Consider the following 22,308-nt stretch of genomic DNA (forward strand, 5'->3'; position numbering starts at 1 on the left):
TTGCTAATGAGGAAAATAAAATCTTTAATTTAAGAGCTTTAGCTCAAAATAGTGAATACTAGTAGTGAAACTCATTTGCACATATCAGAGCCCTAAAATGTTCAAATTAGTTCACCATGCAGCCTAATTTATGGGTTTTGGAAGAAGCCGACTGCTTTAACAGGAGAACATACTTCACTTTATACAAGTGTTTCTGCGAACTAATTTGGAAGACAAATTCAGAAACATTTCGGGTGTATATACATTGTTAACATTTGGGATGATGATATTCTTACCTTTCCTCACTGGAACTCTACAGGGATACATCTGAGATCAGATACGTTTGTGTACAAATTGATTTCTTGTGTAAAGAAAATAAGTTAGCTTACTATCTTATAGATACTCCACATTAAAATAAAGCTGCAACTGTTTGGGGGTATTAAGAATAGTTGATGGGTGTGGCATTTTGGGGAGAGCTGCTATTTTGACTTATATGTATATATCAGAAATGAAATTCTGTGAGAATATTCTTGCCTAGTAAATGCTGTAATTTTAATAACATTTGTTTTTATTACCAATTTTTTTATTTAATTGATATACATTAGCCTGTGTTACTAGGGGTTCTCTGTACGTCTGAGATATGACTGTGCTAGTTGAAGATGTGGACTTAAAGCAAGTGAGAAGCATCGCATGTGTCGCATCGCGTGTGTCTGTCAAATCCATTAGCACTGGTTTCGGTCCGCAGATTCATCCCAAAGTGCTTTGCCGAAAGTTTCCAGGCCTTTGATAAAAAGCATGGTTTTATTATCTATGTATATCATATATATTTTTCATCAGTATTTTAATTCACTTGTTCTCCTGGGTCCTATTGCTTGGATGAGAGTATGGCAAATGTTGTAAATTAATTTATGGTCTGTATGGCTTGTTTTTTCTACAGGACAGTTTTGAGGTGTTTTCCCCTCTTCCTTTGAGAATTGCCTGAAAAGAGAAAGCTAAAACTTGGTACTATTAAGGAATTTCTTTGATTCAAAAAGTAATGAGAATTTATGCTAGGAATGGGAATGGTAAACTCAGGGGAGATGAAACATTAATAACAAGATGTTGCCTTTGTTTCTTTGTAACTTAAACTCTAGTTGGGAAGGCAGGAACAATAAATGCAAGTAAGTCAAGGGTATATGTGACTGTCATTCTGCAAAGTACGTGGTGTAGGAGTGGAGTTCAGTAGTAGTGTCTGGAATGGTGAGGAAAAGGAGAGGAAGGCGGTACAGTGCTGAGTCCATAGTAGACACTCAGATAAATGACAAGTGATTGAAAGTGAGACTGAAATGGCTGAAAGGATGAAGATGGGTGTGGGGGTGATAATATATGTGGAAGCTGGGAGAAAGGAAGATGGTAGAATGAAGAGCAGTATGAAAAATTATTTGAAGTCGAGACTGATCTGTGTTTAAACTTGACCATCTTAACTATTGAAATTTCTCCTGAGGAGAAGTATAAAGCAAACTTAGCTAGATAGGGAGGTGGGAATGATGTTGTGAGTCTATATTTATTGAGTACTTCCTGGGTCCAAGTAGTGTTTTTGGCACCTAAACGCAGCTGCAAACAAGAAAAACCAAATCCCTGCTCTAAAGGAGCTTGTATTTTAGTGGGAGGAAGCCAGGTACTACATTAAAATGAAACAAGGAAAAAATCTCATATTAATAAATGCTGGGAAGAAAACAAGGTACTATAAGAATGAGGGGAGAAGGGTGGCCGGTTAGCTCAGTTGGTTAGAGCATGGTGCTGGTAGCACCGAAGTTGCCGGTTTGATCCCTGCATGGGCTGCTGTGAGCTGTGTGTGCCCTCAAAAAAAAAACGATGGGAGAATCTCAGAGGAGGTAACATTTGAGTTGTCATCTTATTGTTGAGAAGGAGCAGTCTGTCAGACATCTAGGGGGAGTACTACTGTATTCTAAGAAAGCGCTCTCAGGTGAAAAGGCCAGAAATAAGCTTGGAATATTAGAGGGACAGAAAGAAAGCCAATGTGGCTAGAACCTTTGGAATGAGGAGGGGAGGGTCTATGAAAAGAGGTAAAGTCAGAAAGAGAGAGTTAGCAGGTATGTGCCATGATCTGATTTATGCTTTTGAAAGATCACTTGGCTGTTAATATAAATTCATAATATGTATGCATAGTAATCATCATAATTGGTGTATGCTTGTATGGTGTAATCATCATTCATTCTGTTTTGACCATGTTGCTTTGAGATAAATAGACATCCAAGTAAGTGCAGAGAGAGGTTAAATCTGGAAATGTAGAAGTCACCAGTCTACAGAAACTTAAAGCCTGGAATCTGGATGAAATGAGGTAGGAGGGGAAAGAGTAGATGGAGGAGAAGGAAGGCCAAGCAGGGATCAAGTGTTTGGACAGGCCAATGTGAAGACATCTGGTAGAACAGGAAGCGCCAACAAATAAGATTAAGGAGGAGGAGCCAGTGAGGGTAGGAGGAAAATAGGAGAATGTGGTCTGTGAAAGCCTAGAAAAGAAATTAACCATTGGCTTTAAGATGCTGGTCACTAGTGATGACCTCTCCTCCTCTCCCTTTTAAAGTAAGGTATATTAAAAGCTGTTTGACTAATGAGAATGAAGAGAGACAGAAAGAGACACTGATGATAGAGGGAAAGGAGTAAATAGGAAATGGAAGTCCTTGAGAAGGCAAGAGGATAGGACCTGAGTAAAGTGGTGGCGTCATCAATGGCGAGTGGTCAGGGAGATAGTAGATGGTAGTGACAGATTTGGGATAGGCATCTAAGGGAGTAAGGTGGCTGAGTGGCACAAGTCATAGAGTTAGTAAATGGTAGAGACAGGATTCCAACCTAGGTATCACTCAAGTTTGACCTTTTTGCTGTGTTACATTGCCATCCTAATAAGCAAAGTAATAAATACTAAAGAAAGTGTGCTTTCGTGAAGGAGAATCAGAAAAGTGAGACTAGGTAGAGCTGATAAAAAGAAAATTAAAAAGAAAGCCTCTTATTAGCCTTTTCACGTATGGCAATTATTATTTACCTTGTGTTGTAGTTATTTGGTATACCTCTACGCCATGTTACTATTTCAAATACAATATGAAATTCCTGGTGGGTAAACTTGACATCTCACCTTTATAGAGTTAACACTGCTTTCAGAGGGGTAGATCCTTAAATAATTGTTGAACAAATAGCCTTGTGATTGATAAGAGTTCTGATACTTATAGTTAACAAGTGTGGACTCTAAGTCATTGGGCAATACATCTGTGGTTGTGTGCTACTGAAAGATATGTCTGATACAGTGTCCACATTTGCCATAAGTCCAACTAACTCATGGTAATTAGCTAGGCCACTTATTCCCTACCAAAACTTTGGCATGCAGACGGATTAATTCTTTTTAGCAAAGATTTGCAAATGTGTATGACCATAGGCCAAGCAGTGAATTAGGTAGATAATATCCTTTGTGATAAAAGTTCTTTCTTTCTGATGCACTTTTCCATATCCTTGAAGATCTGAGGCATTTTAATTTAAGTCTTAAATGTGTGACACTATAAGTGCTTAAATGGGTAAATGTCAAATGATTTCATTGCATTCATTCCAACTTTTTTTTCCCCACGACACAGATGTTTTCATTTGTACTTTTGTTTGGAAGGAGGTCAAAGATTTAGAAACCTAAAATGGAAAAGGAAGGGGAAAAAGGGGAGTGGCTAGAGCTGTGAAATTCTATTTCTTTATGGTGGAGATAATAACTTGGTACATTAGAAAGGTTTCCCTGCCAGTATTTCTCCATGACTCTTACTTGGAGCTGGGACGTACAGCCAGCCACCTTTCTTTCAGAGTGCTCAGAATACTACTTGAGTGTACCTCTGGGCTTAGATATGTTACAGGCAGTGTTATGAAATAGTTTTCAGTTTGTCATAAGTGGCTTCCTTCCTTTTGTTATCAGCCAGTTCTCCTGTATTATCTCTGTATTTTTGTCTCTTCACAATACCCTACCTCTACAATTTCATATTCTATAGGGTCTAGTTTTTATGTAGCATATTCTCATCAATGAGTATGAGTTTAGAAAGATATGGGGTAGTTTCTCCAGCTAAGACTGTAGGATCTCCCAAGAGTCCACATAGTATTCTTTAAAAAAAAAGAAAAACAAATTCTTAAGAGTTGGGGATTCTATGAGGAGATATAAAAGTTTTTCATATCTGATTATCTTAAGTTGAAAAAATAATTTTTAATTTTGAAATAATTTCAGGCTTACAGAATGGTTTCAAAAATAATACAGAGATTTCTTATGTATCCTTTGCCCAGATTCCCCAAATGTGAACGTTTTACCACTTATCATTTTCTTTATATATAAATATGCATGTATAATATGTATATACACATATACATTTTATATATACAAATATAAATATATACACACATATTATTTTTTTCTGAAAGTTGCAGACTTTCCTTTTTACCCTATATCCTACAATGTGTATTTCCCCAAAACAAGGACATTTTCTCTTATATAGTCACTGTACAATGATCAATATTTCAAGAAATTAACATTGATACAACACTATTTTCTAATCCACAGACCTTAAAAATTATTTTGACCAGTTTTACGTTTTAAAATTTATTTCACTTGAAAAGTACTATTACTTTTCAGTGGTAATTTTCAAGTAAAATAAATTTTAATAGACTAATTTTAGTTTTTTTTAATTTAATTTGTTTTTATTGGGGAATATTGGGGAACAGTGTGTTTTTCCAGGGCCCATCAGCTCCACGTTGTTTTCAATTTAGTTGTGGAGGGTGCAGCTCAGCTCCAAGTCCAGTCGTCATTTTTAATCCTAGTTGCCCACCATCCCATGTAGGAATTGAACCGGCAACCTTGTTGTTGAGAGCTCGTGCTCTAACCAACTGAGCCATCCGGCCACCTAATTTTAGTTTTTTAAGTCAGTGTTCTTAAATTGGGATCTATTCTTAGATGTCTATTTTTCCCCCTTCTAAAAGAGATCCATACATCACTCCAATGTGAGAAACACTGACTCTAATATTTGAGGAGTATTTGAGTTTTAGTAAGAAATTTTTTAAAGATTAGGTAGGAGTGAATCTTAAAATCTTTACCTATTAAAATCAAGATAAAGTAAAGTGCTGTTTCTGATTTGGGGTTCAGGATGTCAATGAACCAAAGGCCTTGAATGAGACCTAGGGCCTTACTTTCAGTTTTATGTCTAAGACAGGAATTCCATTCATCTTAGGTAAGTTCTCATCCAGATCCCTCTAAACATTTCTGATGACAGGCAAGGAAACCTCAGTGCCCTGTACGTGACTCATTCCAGTTGCACATGCCTCACATCTTGTTTTTATAGTCAGTAAGAAAGGCCAGCAACTCAGCAGATAATCTGCTGGCGAAGGACCTCAACAAGCACTTCCCAGAAAGAAGAAAATACCAATAACTTACACACGTGAAAAGCTGTTTGCTGGTAGAATTACAGCTGAAGCTACGTCTATAGATGTTGATATGTAATGATTGATAGTCAAGGATCTAAATGGAGGAAAAAACAAGGTGCAGAAAGTTGTGTTTCCTCCTTAAAAAGAGATGTGTATGCTCATATATGCACACACTTTTTGGAATGATATACAAAGCATAACTATAGTTGCCAGTGGGGAGAGAGAGAGAGATCTAATTTGAATTGTATTATAAAAATTCCCCAGGGTGTTACTTTTTCAAATAAATAATTTAAAATGTTCTGCCTTAAAATGGACTAAAATCTGTCATTCTGTACTTCTGTTGGTCACGGGTGCAACTTTTGGAATTGTGTAAAATAAGAATATCTTGTGAGTTTTGTGATATTTTGAAATAAATCACTATGGTCCTGTGTAAGTTGTCTTTTTTCCAAAGTAACCAAAAATACTTCCATTTAACTGTAACTATATCTTGTGTGACATGGTGTCCAGAATAGGTTCCCTTACTAACTTGTTCATAACAATTTATGTATATTCTTCATATGGCTAAATCTCTCTCACACCAGGCCTTCCTTTGAAAACTTGACTTCTTGTGTCCTAGCCTGAGAGATTGGTTGGTTGATTTTAATAATCATGTCATTCTTTGGTTCTTTGAGCTTGCTATGACTAAAACTCGTAAGTCTTTTCCACATGTGCTGTGACCTAATAATGATTTGTCTTTGTGTTGAGGTGGATTAATCAACATTCTTTAAATGTAGTTCTTCAGCAAGCTGCAGATCTGCATACTGTATGTTTTTGACAGATAATTTGCTACAGTATTCGTCTGATTTTTCTTCTGTAGTAACTTTTCAAAAGAAGAAATAAGGCCATTCTAGCACGATCTCATAGTAGAGAATGAAATGCCTGTTTTTGCATGCCTCCTTACTTTTTATGGCGGGGGAACAAGGGCTCAGTACTTCCATCTCTGGCTTCCATCCACCTTCCTTCAAAAACCCTATTCTTAGCTCTTGACATTATGTTATTTACCAAAGCAGGTGTTCCTTTGTTAAAAACAGTTGTGGCTGATTTTTGCTATTAATTGTGACCGCATAATTTCATTAATTTCTTCAAAAAGGTCTTGTCTCCTTATTGCTACAAGTCTACTCCCATGGCCACATCTGGGTGCTGTCGTCTCTTGGAAATGTACCCCAACTCTCAAATATTGTTCAGGTCATAATCTCTAATTCTTTCACCTTACCCTTCTTCTACTTCTGTTTCTTCTAGTTTCCACCAAATCTATTCCTTGAGGCTGCTGATATCTTGCCCCTCCTACCTGCACTATGGATGTCTAGGTCAAGTCACTTCAACTTTCTTGGGAATGCCTTCAGTTTGCTTAACCCTTTGTCTTCTACCCTTTTTGTCCCACCCAACTTGCTGGAATAACTCACCAGTTGTTTCCTCTGGTTGCTTTGAGATAGCTTAATGCTGCCAGCAGAAGTAGAATTAGTGTGCTGATGAGCTCTATTATAAATTAATAATGTCCAACTTTGGGCAGCAACATTGAAGATTATAGTCTGCTTTCATTTTTGTTTCTCACAGTTGAATTTCCTTCAAGTCTTTTACCCTGTCTCCTCCCCCAACTTTCAAGTAATGATGTCAGAAGGAAATAGAGGCCAAAGGGATATACTTGTTATTGATATATTTTGAAACTTAACTATGTCTTCATTCATCTGTATCACTTTCTCTCAAGACCGTTCCCTCAGTCTCTTGTGATTCCATACTTTTTCTGTGATCTAAACACCTTGTTTGCTCACCTGCTCTATTTATGATGAGGGAGGGAAGCAAGATACAGAATGGCTTGTATGCTTTGATTACTATGCTTAAAAAGAAAAACAGATCTCTGTTTAAGCCCCTCCCCCTCCCCACTACACAAAGAAGTTTTAGAAGGCTCTATAGACTGAGGTGTTAAAAGCAGTTGTCTTTGGATGGTTTGGATTGGAGACTTTCCCTTTTGCTTGTTTGTAATTTGATTTTTCTCCATTAGCATGAAATGCTTTTATGATGAGAAAAATTTGATGTTTTCCTCCAAATTTTCTATGTGTGCTTATATTCTTTTTATTATAAGCATTTATTTTATTATCAAGTTTGGGATATGTCTTGCCATGTCTGTCAAGCAGTTCTCTGATTTCAGAAATGGACCATTATTCCTCCCCACCCCCAAATTCCACATTTATAATGTTTCTTCAGCTCTTTGACCATACGATGACTTTAGTCATAGTTTGTCAGGATTTTCATTTGCTTGTCCGAAGTAGTACTGCTGAGTAGTACTGCTGAGGGAAAGGATTTCGGCACCTCAGTATTTCCAGCATTTCGTACGTATGTACTGATACCATGCAGAGAAGCATGAATGCTCTTAGATGTCCACCGAGAGAGGAGTACAGATATGACTGACATTCCAAATCCTTGGACTTCCGGGTACCTTTTCTGTTCTTGAAAAAACAAGAAGAGAGGTGGCCTCGTAGCTCAGTTGGTTAGAGTGTGGTGCTGATAACACCAAGGTTGCCGGTTCAATCCCCACACGGGCCACTGTGAGCTGCGCCCTCCTTAAAAAAAGTTTGCATGGTACTAACTTCAAATCTGGTATGCCATAGGTTGTAAGACACAATTATTTTATCCGTCACTAAGAAAGGAAAAAACTGCCAATTAGGCTGTGATGTTATTGATAGTGGATGCATCCTGCGGGGGTGTTGCATGCGAGGAAAATGTACATCATAGAATCGCTGAAATGCAGTTGTTCTAAGATCACATCTGTGAAATGTTGAGTGGTTTTGGAGCAGAAAAACCATGTTTGACCTTGACACTGCGTTAGGTCCCGTCCAGGTATTGTCAGCTGTGTTTTCCCCTTCGTTACTTGGTTTTATATGGCGACCATAGACGGACGCTGGTGAATGGACTGAATTATGGTGGAGTCAGGCCTACATTTGGGGAAAGGGGTTTTGTACACTTCTTTTAAGGGGCATGTAAAACAGATTATTGTACTCCGGTCTTGCCACATAGCCTAAAGGGTGACCTGCTTAAAATATAAATGTGGCTGTCGTAGCCTGAAGCCCTTTTGTAGCTTCCCTTGCTCCAGTGGGCCTTGGCACTCTGCACACCAGACTTTTGGCTTTGGATTCCTGAGTCATTGTGGTTAGAATATAACTGGGAGCTCAGAGGGAGACATGCTGTCGTGTGGAGCAGAGTACATACCTTGCATGCAGCAAAGGAACTGTTGAATGTATACCAAAAGAGATTGAAAACCACTAATCCGTGAGATAAAATGTTCCTCTTTAGGAGAAACCTGGCCTTTGAACCTGGCCCTGCCTTCTACTTCACTTAGTTGTTGGCTTTTTTCTGCCTTACACTTTATACTCGGGTAGTATTGTACTCTTCATAGTTTCCTTGCACACGTAGTTCTATGTGTTAATCTTTGTGCCTTTGCCAGTCTCCCTACAAATATATTCTTCAAAAACGTATCTATTCTTTTAGGAAGCATTCTTGGCATTCCTATCCTTCCGCTAAATCCTTCCGCTAAGCTGAGTTACTTATTTTACTCTTTACTTTTGCACTGTGCATAGTTCTATCCTTGTATTTTACTCCATTATGTTGGAGTTACTTTTGTAACAAAATTATATTTTGTATTTATAGGAAACTGTAAGTTTCTTAAGGGCAGGGGACGCAGCTTAATTCACCTTTTATCTCCAGCACCTAGCACAGTGTATGATACCATCTTCAATGTGTTTGCTAACTTAAGGTAAAAGGCTGTGAAGGAATGGACAGACCGTATAGCATAAACCTATAGGTTGTAGGTATTGTACGTTTTAATAAAAAACAACTTTCATCTCGGTTGATTTTAAGCATTTATGATTTCTTTCTTTTTTTATTCTTTTGCATACTTTCTTGGCTGGATGGCAATAGAGAAGAAGAAAATGAGGTAAGTGTAATTTAATTAGTTGTTCAGTGATTACGGGGTTCAAAACATTTAACATTTAGTTATGTTGAATTAGAAATGAAGTGTACTAGTTTTTGTTTAGTTTTGGATGTACAGTAACTCATTCCAGTGAGGGATGAGTTATGTATATCAAGAAAATTGTTTTTAAACTTTGGTGCTTCCAGAGCTTTAGGCAAGGTAAAGGAAGCTGGCAGCTCTGGAGACAGTTTCTTATATATTGAGCTTCCATGTAAAATTTAATTTGAAAAGTGCAATCTGTTTCTTAAAAGTATTTGAATACCATTGCTTTATGATAATGCATATGAAAATATTTACTTTTCCATTTGAATGGTTACTGTATAATTTTGAAAACTGATTTCAGATTTTTACCATGTTGGAGGGAAAACTATTCACTTAAATAGCCAGAGTTGATTAAAGAACATCAATTAGAAAAATGTTGGCAAGTGTACCATCTTTAATTTAGGCTTGAATTTGTTGCCATGGATTTTCCTGATGTTCTGGTCTATACCCTAGGTTATCTGCATTTAACTTCTAAAGCCTACCACTTCCTTTGGTGGTTTGGCAAGTTAATGGAGGGAGACGTCTTCTTCTTAGATTACGCTTTGTAGTTGTCATCCATAGAGCAGGATTAGACTATAATTCAGCATGGCCCGAGTGTGTGGGGCCCAAGCAGAGACAGTGGCAAAGTGCCAGGGCAAAGTAATTTCCTGGAAGGCAGAAAGGCTGCATTTGGTTACCTCATCTGTAAAATGAGTGAGATGGGAGACATAGGTTGTTAAAACTCGCGTGGGTACTTAGGGGTTTACTGTACTATTCTCCAAATTTTGGTGTATGTTTGAAAAATTTCATAAATAAAGAGTTTTAAAAAATGCTCATGTAGGCTAGTGAAATGTATACTGTTTGTCATTAAAAAGGACCTTTCATTTCCCTGGCATTTTAAACTATGATGCCATTTGAAAGTAACTTGATTATAGTAGTAACTGCTTGTTTTGTTCATTTATAGGCAAAGAGTGAAAATGTGCAGAAAACAGGTTTCATCAAAGGACCAATGTTCAAAGGTGTTGTTGCTTCTAGTCGGTTTTTGCCCAAAGGCACCAAGACAAAAGTTAATTTGGAGGAACAGGGACGACAGAAGGTGTCATTCAGCTTCAGCTTTACAAAGAAAACTTTGCAGAACAGGTTTCTGACTGCACTTGGCAATGACAAGCAAAATGATACTCCAAATTCCCCATCTGTACCTCTTCAAGTAGACTTGACCTCTAAAATTAAAATGGACGTTGGAGATACCTTATCTGTTACAGAAGAGTCTTCCCCACCAAAATCAAGGGTAGAATTGGGCAAAATTCATTTTAAGAAACATCTTCTTCATGTAACATCCAGGCCTCTGCTGACTACTACCCCAGCAGTGACATCTCCTCCTCCTCCCATAGTAACCTCACCAGCAGTCATGGCAGAATCAACAACTGTAGACTCACCACCCTCATCTCCACCTCCCCCACCTCCACCTCCCCAAGCCGCAACATCCTCACCACCAGCACCAGTAACAGAGCCAGTGGCCTTGCCACACACACCAATAACAGTTCTGGTGACAGCACCAGTCGATGCAGCAGTTAGATCCCTAAAGGAACCATCGGTTACAATTGTACCAGAATCTTCAGAAGTGGACACTAAGCAGGACACTGTATCGGACAGTTCCGAAGAACACATCATTCAAAATTCAAATGAGCAAGCAGATATTCCCTCACAAAAAGAAGATTCCCATATTGGGAAGGAAGAAGAAATTCCAGATAGTTCTAAGAGTAGTCTGAGCTCTAAAAAAACAGGTTCTAAGAAGAAATCCTCCCAGTCAGAAGGCACCTTTCTTGGCTCAGAATCTGATGAAGATTCTGTACGGACTTCCTCAAGTCAAAGATCACATGATTTAAAATTTTCAGCAAGTGTTGAAAAGGAAAGAGATTCAAAAAAGAGCTTAGCGCCTTTAAAAAGTGAGGATTTAGGGAAATCTTCACGATCTAAAACAGAAAGAGATGATAAATATTTTAGCTACTCAAAACTTGAAAGAGATACTCGATATATATCCTCTCGATGTAGATCAGAGAGAGAGCGAAGGCGAAGCAGATCTCGTTCTAGGTCTGACAGAGGCTCTAGAACTAGCTTATCCTATTCCCGGTCAGAACGATCCCATTATTACGACTCTGATCGTCGCTACCATAGGAGTTCCCCTTATCGAGAGAGGACACGCTATTCTCGGCCATATACAGATAACAGGGCACGAGAGAGTTCTGACTCAGAAGATGAGTATAAGAAGACATACTCAAGGCGCACCTCATCTCATTCCTCCTCTTACAGAGACGTAAGGACATCATCGTCCTATTCTAAATCTGATCGGGACTGCAAAACTGAGTCCTCTTACTTAGAGATGGAGAAAAGAGGAAAACATTCTTTAAAACTAGAAAGAGAATCCAAAAGGACTTCAGAAAATGAAACAGTGAAAAGATGTTGTTCTCCCCCTAATGAACTGGGATTCCGACGGGGGTCATCATATTCCAAGCATGAAAACAGTGCTTCCCGTTATAAATCTACTCCTTCAAAATCTATACCCAAGTCTGATAAATTTAAAAATTCTTTCTGTTGTACAGAATTAAATGAGGAAATCAAACAGTCTCATTCTTTTAGTTTACAGACTCCTTGTTCAAGAGGTAGCGAAGTAAGAATGATTAGTAAAATTACTGAAAGAAAAAAGACTGGGTCTCCATCTCCATCAAATCAATTAAATGATTCACCTACTTTTAGAAAGCTAGAAGAATCGCCTATTTTTAAGTCTGAATTTATAGGACATGATAGCCATGATAGTGTTAAGGAATTAGACTCTTTATCTAAAGTGAAGAATGATCAATTAAGAAGTTACTGTCCCATAGAATTAAATATAAATGGGTCTCCGGGGGCAGAATCTGATTTGGTAACATTTTGCACTTCTAAAACTGACACTGTTTTGATGTCTTCTGATGATAGTGTGACTGGATCGGAGGTATCCCCATTGGTCAAAGCATGTCTGCTTTCATCAAACGGATTTCAGAATATTAGTAGATGTAAAGAAACAGATTTGGATGATACTTGCATGCAACATAGTAAGTCAGAAAGCCCATTTAGAGAAACAGAACCTCCAATGTCACCACCTCAAGAAAAACTCATGTCTTCTCCAGTCATGGCTATAGATTATTCCAAAACAGTAGTTAAAGAACCGGTTGATTTGAGGGTTTCTTGCTGTAAAACCAAAGATTCAGGTGTCTACTGTACTTCAAATGACAACAACCCTTCTTTGTGTCATTCCGAAGCTGAAGATATTGAGCCTTCAGTTATGAAGATTTCTTCAAATAGCTTTATGAATGTGCATTTGAAATCAAAAACAGTTATATGTGATAACAGTAATCTGACAGATCAGCACTCGAAATTTGCATGTGAAGAATATAAGCAGAGTGTTGGTAGCTCTAGTTCAGCTCCTGTTAATCATTTTGATGATTTATATCAACCAATAGGGAGTTCAGACATTGCTTCATCTCTTCAGAGTCTTCCACCAGGAATAAAAGTGGACAGTTTAACTCTCTTACAATGTGGAGAGAACACATCTCCAGTTTTGGATGCTATGCTGAAGAGTAAAAGCACAGAGTTTTTGAAGCATGCAGAAAAAGAAATAATAGTAGAAGTAGGTAGTGGCCTACCTGATTCAGGGACAGGATTTGCTTCCTGGGAAAACCGGCATAATAATGGGTTACCTGGGAAATGTGTGCATGAGGCTCAAGAAGAAGGGAATTCCATATTGCCCGATAAAAGAGGAAGACCAGAACTCTCTTTTGATGAAGAAGGAGGAAGAGTGCATGAACATACCTCTGATGATTCAGAAGTTGTATTTTCTTCTTGCGATTTGAATTTAACCATGGAAGACAGTGACTGTGTAACATACACCTTAAAATGTGACAGTAGTGGTCATGCCTCAGAGATTGTGTCTACTGTTCATGAAGATTATTCTGGTTCCTCTGAAAGTTCAAGTGATGAAAGTGATTCAGAAGATACAGATTCTGATGATAGCAGTATGCCAAGAAACCGTCTTCAGTCAGTCGTGGTTGTGCCAAAGAATTCTACTTTGCCCATGGAAGAAACAAGTCCCTGTTCTTCTCGGAGCAGTCAAAGTTACAGACACTATTCTGACCATTGGGAAGATGAGAGATTGGAGTCGAGGAGACATTCATATGAGGAAAAATTTGAGAGCATAGCAAGTAAAGCCTGTCCTCAGACTGAGAAGTTCTTCCTTCATAAAGGAACAGAGAAGAATCCAGAAGTTTCTTTTACACAGCCTTGCAGAAAACAAATTGATAAGCACATGCCTGAAATTTCTCATCCTCAGAGTGATGGGGTTGACAGTACAAGTCACACTGATGTGAGATGTGACCCTCTAGGTCATTCAAATTCTGAGGAAACAGTGGAAGCCAAAATAGCTTCTAGGCAGCAAGAAGAGTTGCCGGTTTATTCTGATGATTTTGAAGATGTCCCAAGTAAGTGTCGGCAACAGACCACTTTCCCTAATAGGCCAGATAGTAGACTGGGAAGAACGGAGCTGAATTTTTCTTCCTCTTACGAGATCTCCCGAGTGGATGGCTTCCATTCATCGGAAGAGCTCAGAAACCTAGGGTGGGACTTCCCTCAGCAAGAGAAGCCTACTACCACCTATCAGCAGCCTGACAGCAGCTATGGAGCCTGTGGTGGACACAAGTATCACCAAAGTGCAGACCAGTATGGTGGGACACGTAATTACTGGCAAGGCAACGGCTACTGGGATCCAAGATCAGCAGGCAGACCTCCTGGCACGGGGGTTGTGTATGATCGAATTCAAGGGCAGGTGCCAGATTCCTTAACAGATGACCGTGAAGAGGAAGAGAATTGGGATCAGCGTGGGGGACCTCACTTTTCAAGCCAGTCCAATAAATTTTTCCTATCCCTTCAGAAGGACAAGGGGTCAGTGCAAGCACCTGAAATAAGCAGCAATTCTATTAAGGACTCTTTAGCTGTGAATGAAAAGAAAGATCTTTCAAAAAACTTAGAAAAAAGTGATATGAAAGATAGAGGGCCTCCTAAAAAAAGGAGGCAGGAATTGGAGAGTGATTCTGAAAGTGATGGTGAGCTTCAGGACAGAAAGAAAGTTAGAGTGGAGATAGAGCAGGGGGAGACCGCAGTGGCCCCAGGCTCAGCGCTGGTTGGGCCTTCATGTGTCATGGAGGACTTCAGGGACCCACAGCGATGGAAGGAATATGCCAAGCAAGGGAAGATGCCTTGTTACTTTGATCTGATTGAAGAAAATGTTTATTTAACAGAAAGGTAAGCCTGATTAATAATTATCTGACAAATTTTAACCTCTTTTTTAAAAATTGGCTTTCAGAATATATGAGCTTAATTGTATGAAATTGTGTAATAAAATATAAATTGAAAAATCTAAAAAGTGTACTTACCTATTTGGATTTGATGGCACAAAATCCCTCCCCCAATTTTATTTTTACCAAGAAAGGGATGCCTAATTCTTTTTGTCTCATTATCTCTTTGGTGCTAAAAGTATAACATCAGCCAGCCCAGTTTTTCTTAAATTCCTTTTACATGTGAAACTGTGACAGAAAATGAAACAAAACCCCAGCAAAGTTAGTCTGCTTTTAGAGAAGAAAAAAACATTGTTGGATTTTTTTCCTTTTCAAAAATGTTCAGAAGGAAGTATCTTAAGGTATTTTATAAAGCTGGAATTAGACTTGAACATGGTTTTCTTTTGTCAGGTTTTTTTAGTCTATTGCTAATGGATTAAATTTGGCAATAGCATAACAGATGTTTTAGAAATAAATGGTAAAATGGTTTACCACAAATTCCCAACATGAAACAAGGTGTGAGACTAGGAGTCATGAAAACTAATTCCTCTGCAGCAGCGCTTCTCAGTCTGCTTTCTTTGAACTCTCCTCGATAATCTTCTCATTTTCCCAATATAAGTGTACGTTGAATATGCCTTTTTAAAAATCTCCTAACTAGTAGTCTTCTAACTACCTACTTCCTCCTTTTGGAAATTTCTTCTCTAGTTCAGAATCAACTTAGCCATCCCCTTTAAGTATTCAAAAAAAATTTTAATGAAATTTTCCACTGTGGATAAGATAAAAGACTTCATTTTAAAGTTAAGTCCCATCAGAAGTTTTTCCTATTTAAAAATAACCTTTTTTCTTTATGATGTAGAGAGCTTCCTACAGTCACATTCATTTACATCTATTTGTAAATTAGGTTTAAATTCAAAATATTAAACAGGTAGTACCCTTTAGGAATTGTATGAGTAGAATGATACAACTTAACAGGGTCTTTGTAAAAGAATAGACATGAAATTAAGCAACCCAACCCCCTGGGTTTTATTCGCCAATGAGATTCAGATACATATAAGACTGCATATAGATTTGGTTGGTGGGCCTTTTTGGAGTCGGAAGTATTTGTACATATTCAGCATTTTTAAGTGCCTATTGTTATATGCTGGGCATGTAGGAGACACCAAGAAGACAAATTACTGTAAAATAGTATGTAACAGAGTGAAAGAAAATTTTTTTTCTTACGTCTAATGAAAATAGACTTTTACCTGAAAAAAAATCTGTGCCCATTAGTCCTAATCTGACCTTCTGGAGCAATACAAAATAAAGCTACTGCTGATTCTTCGAAATTATAGCTCTTTAAGTACTTGTAAGTAGATATTTTGTTTAGTCATCTTCAGGCTAAGCATATTCATACACTCATTAATGAATTATATCTTTAATTGATACAGATGAATTATTTTTGTTACTCAAAGTTAGTTGAAACTATCATGACACTCTGTAGATACTTTATAATATAAACTAGTACTGTAACCGAACATATGTTGAAGACAAAAGCAGATTAAGGAGTTTTAAGAGAGAGCAGCTGTGCTGTTTACTATCTGAGAGTTGAAGAGTAAGTCATAATTCCCTTGTTTTAAAAAGGAGATCTTATTTGACCATCCTTGATTATTTTTTCTTTTTGACAAGGGTCCAAAAATAGAGTTCAAGAAAAAGGTCAGTAATAGTCCCATTTTCACTTTTGCTTTGCAAAGTCTGGTATAGGTTTTTATGAACCCAGTCAATTTTGAACCGTTTCTCTCTCCTCCCCATATCAGTTTGTCTGCTTTGAGAAAGTTTAGCCCTCTGAAACCTTTACCTGATTATCCTGTAATTGTACTTCATTCTTTTTTTAAAAATTTTCCGTTTTCTTTTAAACAAGATCTGTGCAAATGTGTTATTGCAGGATTCTCTAAAAGATATAATTGAATTAAACTTAATAAAAAAATTATTAATTTTTTTGGGGGGGGATTCCTTTTCTTCTTCAGCCTTGTATCCCTACTATTTGTTCATCCATGAAAACTGATTCTTAAACTTAACTTTAATTAAATCAGCTGGGTCACTATTTGATACTCAAGAGTTTTCCTATTTTTCTTCTGAGCCAGATATGATTATTAACACTTGAAATTGCTCAAAATTCTAGGCTTAGCTGACCCCGTAGTAGGATATAAGGGCTGAATACAAAATGCGGCTTGAATTTACCCCATTCTCCCGTTTGCCAAAGCTAAGGTTGCCTCTTTCATGTGTTTTGCAACACAATTTTTAGTGTTTTCAGTCTCACAACTTCTAGTGATTAGATGTTTCCTTTCTTTTGAATGATTGACTTAATCATAATTATTAAATGTGAAACTAATGAGATTTAGCACATATTTGATTGTATATGTTGTATCATTGCCAGGAGATTTATTTAATCAGTTTTTATAAAATTTTACCCAATAGAAAGAAGAATAAATCCCATCGGGATATTAAGCGAATGCAGTGTGAGTGTACACCTCTTTCTAAAGATGAAAGAGCTCAAGGTGAAATAGCATGTGGGGAAGATTGTCTTAATCGTCTCCTCATGATTGAATGGTAAGTGAATGTGAATGCTTTGCTTTTGTTCAACCGTTCTATTAAATCTCTCAAAATATTAAAAAGAATTAATGAGGAATAAAACTTAACCTTTCATCTACCTATTGTTGAGTATTTATAAGCAGTAAAATCTCTGATGTATAATAGTGTTTATAAGGAGACAAATTTCCCTTGCATTGTGCATTATATTATAGTACACATTGTAAATACTCTGTAAAGTAACCCTAAAATGCTAACACAGTAATATTAATTTTTATCCAATCTACTTTTGTTTCTTGTAATGTTGGTGTCCTGGGAGGTAAGTGTGGGTGCTTTTTAAGCTTTTGCTGTAAAATGAGATAAAACCCTAACATTTCAAAAATGGATAAAATAAAATGTCTTCCTTTCCCAAACCTCAATCCCTCTATTTTTAGTCTTTCCAGATAGTTTTTATACCTATACCAACATAGGTAAATATTTCCTCTTTTTATGTATAGAAATGAAATCTTACTATATGTACTTTTTTGAAGTTTGTTTCTTCTCATTCCTCCTCTCGCTCCCCACACACTTAAATATGTTGTGGAGGTCCATTCAGAGCTACACATACAGGCTTACCTAAATCCCTTGGCTGTATTACATATTCTATTCATAGTTAACCCTTCAGTATTAATCTTCTATTGATAGACATTTGCTTCCATATTTTTCTTACAAACAGTAAACATCTTTACATTAAAAATTGTGTGATAAATTTTTATACTAATCTGAATTAAAAATTGTGCCCTTATTTTTAACATGGAAAGAATATTTAGGTCATTTATAGTGTAGGTATCTTATTTTTAGTGTTAATGAAGTGTTTTCTTTAAAAGCTCAGATTTTGGTTTTGCTCATGTAACAGTGTTATAAAAATAAAACATATATCTCAAAAAATAAAAAAGAAAGCATTTTTGGTATTCCTGTACCTAAACTAAAAGTAGAGATGACAGTACATGTAAGAGTTAGCACTGTTACCCTAATTTGGTATTGTTGCCCTAGTCTCTGCAGTCTTCTGGCTTTTCTTGCCAGCCTTGCTAAACAGATATAAAATACAGAATTTCTTTCTTTATATTATTCCCACACTCAAACTTTTAGTAGTTCTCAGAATTAGGTTCAAATTTAGCCTGGTTTTCAGAGCCCGTTATAGTATATCAACAGCCTGCTTTCCCATCTTCCAGCAGCCCACCTTTCTTATCAGTTATCCTTAGCAGTTTTATTCCCATTTCCTCAAGTAGGCCTTGTTTCCTGTTTCTGCACACAGACAGGCACTTGCTGTTGTATCTCATTTTCCTTACCTATACATATCCTATGTGTCATTAGAAATTCTGCTTTAATCCTGCTCCCTCCTGAAAGCTTTCCTTCACTGTCTCACTCTGAAGTGAATCCCCCATTTTTTAAAGGAATCTCTTCATAATGGAAAGAATGATTGAGGAAGGCTCATAAGGAGGTTTACCACACACATACTGATTATGCCATAAAGATATGGATGTACTACGTAGTTACATAACACATTCTAGCAACCATATTTTTAGTTCTTTTGCTGCTTTGAAGAATTAATTTTCTCAATTTTTCATGTCAGTTCTTCCCGGTGTCCAAATGGGGATTATTGTTCCAATAGACGGTTTCAGAGAAAACAGCATGCAGATGTAGAAGTCATACTCACAGAAAAGAAAGGCTGGGGCTTGAGAGCTGCCAAAGACCTTCCTTCGTAAGTTATGTTTTAATCACCTTTCACTTCATTTTTGTGTTAACTGAAGTTGATTAGATACTTTGTAGGAAAATAATTTGTTTTTTACACTGAAATTTAATGATTATTGTACTGACTGACCACTTGGTAGCTAGTTTGTAAAAAAAAAAAAAATTCTACTTTTAGGAAATCAAAAAAACTTTTCTGTCTATATAAGAACAACATTTTGTTACTGAGTGTTTGCTGTAGACCCTCAAAGTCCCCATGAAACTATAAAAAGGAGTTGGGACAGAATCTATTAGTTTATATAAAATTAAGTTGGGATCAGAGTAGAAGAGAGTATCTGAGGATATATAGGTAAAGAATTAATGCATACTTGATAGACACCTAGTAAACATTTGTTGAATGAATAAATGTTGCCCTCCACCTAACTCATGTAACTTTTTTATATGTAATGCAATGAAAGGTTCACTTTATTTTCTGCCGTATTCAGTATTTCCTTTAAACACAATTTTCTCATATATCACCTATTAAAGTATTCTTATGAAAGTTGGGTGTCTGTTTCTTTCAAAGTTATTTAACTTAAAATAATTTTAAAATACAGATTACATGTGTTTATGATTGCTTTATTGTGTATTCTTCATCTGCCCATCTCTTTAATTTTTTGATGAATTTTAAAGGGAGTTGCAGACATGACCTTCTATAGCTATAGCCCTATAGCTTTACAGTGATAGTGAGAGTTTCTGCCCCTTTCCACCCTTCTGCCTGCCATAGTGGAGCACTGTTTTCTCTAATAGACTTTAAGGAGTTCAGCATTAAACCAGGAGCAATTTCAGACTAAATAAAGATTAACTAAGAATCATAAGAATTATTTCTTCTACCTTCAGGGGCTTTAGTCATTCACTGCATGCCAGGCAGTTTGGTGGCCTTTTTTTCCCCCAGGTTGTTTTTAATTGAGACATACAGCTTTTCTACGAATCTCTAATTAATTTATCTAGCCAGTTTTTTATGTTTTTTAAGGAGGGCGCAGCTCACAGTGGCCCATGCAGGAATCGAACTGGCAACCTTGGTGTTACTAGCACCATGCTCCAACCAACTGAGCTAACTGGCTACCCCTCTAGCCAGTTTTAAGGACTGCATGATATGCTTTTACATTGCCCTCATTGAGTTTTTTGTAGGTTAGGCAGCTGAAGGATCTGGTGATTCTTCCTACATTTCCTAAGGTACTGAAGACTTTGACACTCTTCTCTGCTGCTTCATCAAGCCCAGACTGTTAGGTCCATGGGCACTGGTGTATCCTTCAGACTTCCTGCTGGTGTGAAGTCTCTACTCTGAGTGACTTAGTGGTCGGTCAGATTATGGTATTTAAGAACTTTTTCCAAATGAAGAGGTGATATGAGAGCAGTGTCATCGGAATTGAATATTTTGGTGTAATAGAAAAAAAGTGTCTTTATAATATAATGGGGCAAGCAGTCATTCAGGTGATATTTGAATCCCAAGCTATACCTTGAGCTTTGTGACCTTGTGCAGATCACCTAACTTCTCTAACTTCCATCTTTTCTGTCAAACGGCCATAATACCCATGTCCCAGGGCTTCAGTGAGCTTCAAATGAGCAAGGTCAGAGAGGAGAATTTAGTTTTTGTAAGGGAGGAAATGGACATATTTTTTACTTAACAAGGTTCTAGATCCTGCGTAAGGTGTGTTTTGTAGTCATTATCATCACATTTAATCTACATGGCTATCCTGTGATGTGTCATTTTTTTCTTTTCTCAAAGGAGGGAACTAATCCTGGAAGTGAAGAGTCCAACATTAATTATAGGAGCTCAAATTTTGTGATCATTTTCTTTCTAACTTCTGAAGTTAGAAAATTTAAGCATTGTTTATAAAGATAGCAATTTGACTTTTTCAGGATTATTTATGAATAATAGATTTTGACTATTGAGACCTAAATGTGTTTGTGATGGACTACTGCACAAATACATGTATACCCATTATAAATTTCTCTATTTTTGTATTTTGCCTTTTACATTATTGTTTTCTCATTTGTTTTTAGCTGCTTTATTTTCTCAACTAAGAGGGTTTAATTTTTTTCAATTGGCTAGTTATTCCTTTTTTAATAAGTGCATTGATTATATCAATATGTTATAAACAAATACAAATGATTAACATATTTTACATTAAAATAATCTCTGGTTAGAGTTAGGGCATATTTATTTTGAAGGGATAAGGCAAGACTTCCAAGTAGGACATTTTAGGTCAGAACTTGGGACGAACGCATAATGAAGCATTTGTCTACATGGAGGTTAACATACGAAGTCATTGATGAGAATGAGCTTTTATAGAATAAAGGGACGGGAGGAGAATGAGAATTTACTGTGTTTCCTCGAAAATAAGACCTAGCCGGACGGACAGTCAGCTCTAATGCGTCTTTTGGAGCAAAAATTAATATAAGACCCAGTATTGTATTGTATATTATATAATATTTATTATACCCGGTCTTATGTTATGTTATGTATTATATTATATAGTCAGATAAGACCGGGTCTTAAGTTTTGCTCCAAAAGACGCATTAGAGCTGATTGTCCGACTAGGTCTTATTTTCAGGGAAACACGGTGATATCTTCAATAGAGAAAAAAATAGGGAAATAACCAAGAAAAGAACAATCAAGGGTGGATAGTAACTCAAAGAAGCCAAAGAGAGAGATTCATAATAATTGTTGATAAATGCTAGAGAAAACTCACAGAGAATGCAACCAGAAAAAGGCATATCTCACCTTTGACATCGTTAGAGACCTTTGAGAGTAAATGTAGTAGAAAGGCTGCTAGATTTGTTTAAGCTGCCTTCTTGTTTCCTAGAACATAAAGACTCTAATTTTTTAGTGCCTCCTGATTTCTTCAGAGTTGTTTCTCAGCTCTGAATCACTTCTTTCATGATAATGTAAACCAGACTTGCAGGTTTGTTTTAATATCTAGTTAGGGCAAGGATATGCATCTTGATACTATGTATAAATTATAACAGCTTCTTTGGAAAGTATTAGGAAGGAGAAAATTAACCTCGACTAGATGCTAGGTACTTTACATTTTAATTATGTCTTATGTATTAATAATACCAAATTTATCCACTTTGCAGTATTTCTTGAAGTTCATCAGTTTTCCTTGGATGTATGTGTTTTCCATGTAGGAAAGTGCTCCTAGGTAGGAAGTGCTATTGTTTTCTTTTTGT

General features: G+C 36.9%; 1 protein-coding gene across 4 annotated transcripts in view; it reads left to right on the forward strand.

The window, feature by feature from the left end:
* Window positions 1–22,308, forward strand: part of SETD2 (SET domain containing 2, histone lysine methyltransferase) — a 112,067-nt gene that overhangs the window by 21,843 nt on the left and 67,916 nt on the right. For all 4 annotated transcript variants that reach the window (XR_004425414.1, XR_004425415.1, XM_033131533.1 and 1 more), the window contains exons 2-5: window positions 9,364–9,379; window positions 10,401–14,767; window positions 17,254–17,385; window positions 18,977–19,105. Coding sequence is in view for 2 of the 4 variants with exons in the window: in XM_033131533.1 (XP_032987424.1) it covers window positions 9,364–9,379; window positions 10,401–14,767; window positions 17,254–17,385; window positions 18,977–19,105 (4,644 nt within the window). In the remaining 2 variants the exon portion in view is untranslated. The remainder of the gene's footprint in view (window positions 1–9,363; window positions 9,380–10,400; window positions 14,768–17,253; window positions 17,386–18,976; window positions 19,106–22,308) is intronic.

Source organism: Rhinolophus ferrumequinum, chromosome 17 (assembly GCF_004115265.2).
Source record: "Rhinolophus ferrumequinum isolate MPI-CBG mRhiFer1 chromosome 17, mRhiFer1_v1.p, whole genome shotgun sequence".
Classification (NCBI taxonomy): domain Eukaryota; kingdom Metazoa; phylum Chordata; class Mammalia; order Chiroptera; family Rhinolophidae; genus Rhinolophus; species Rhinolophus ferrumequinum.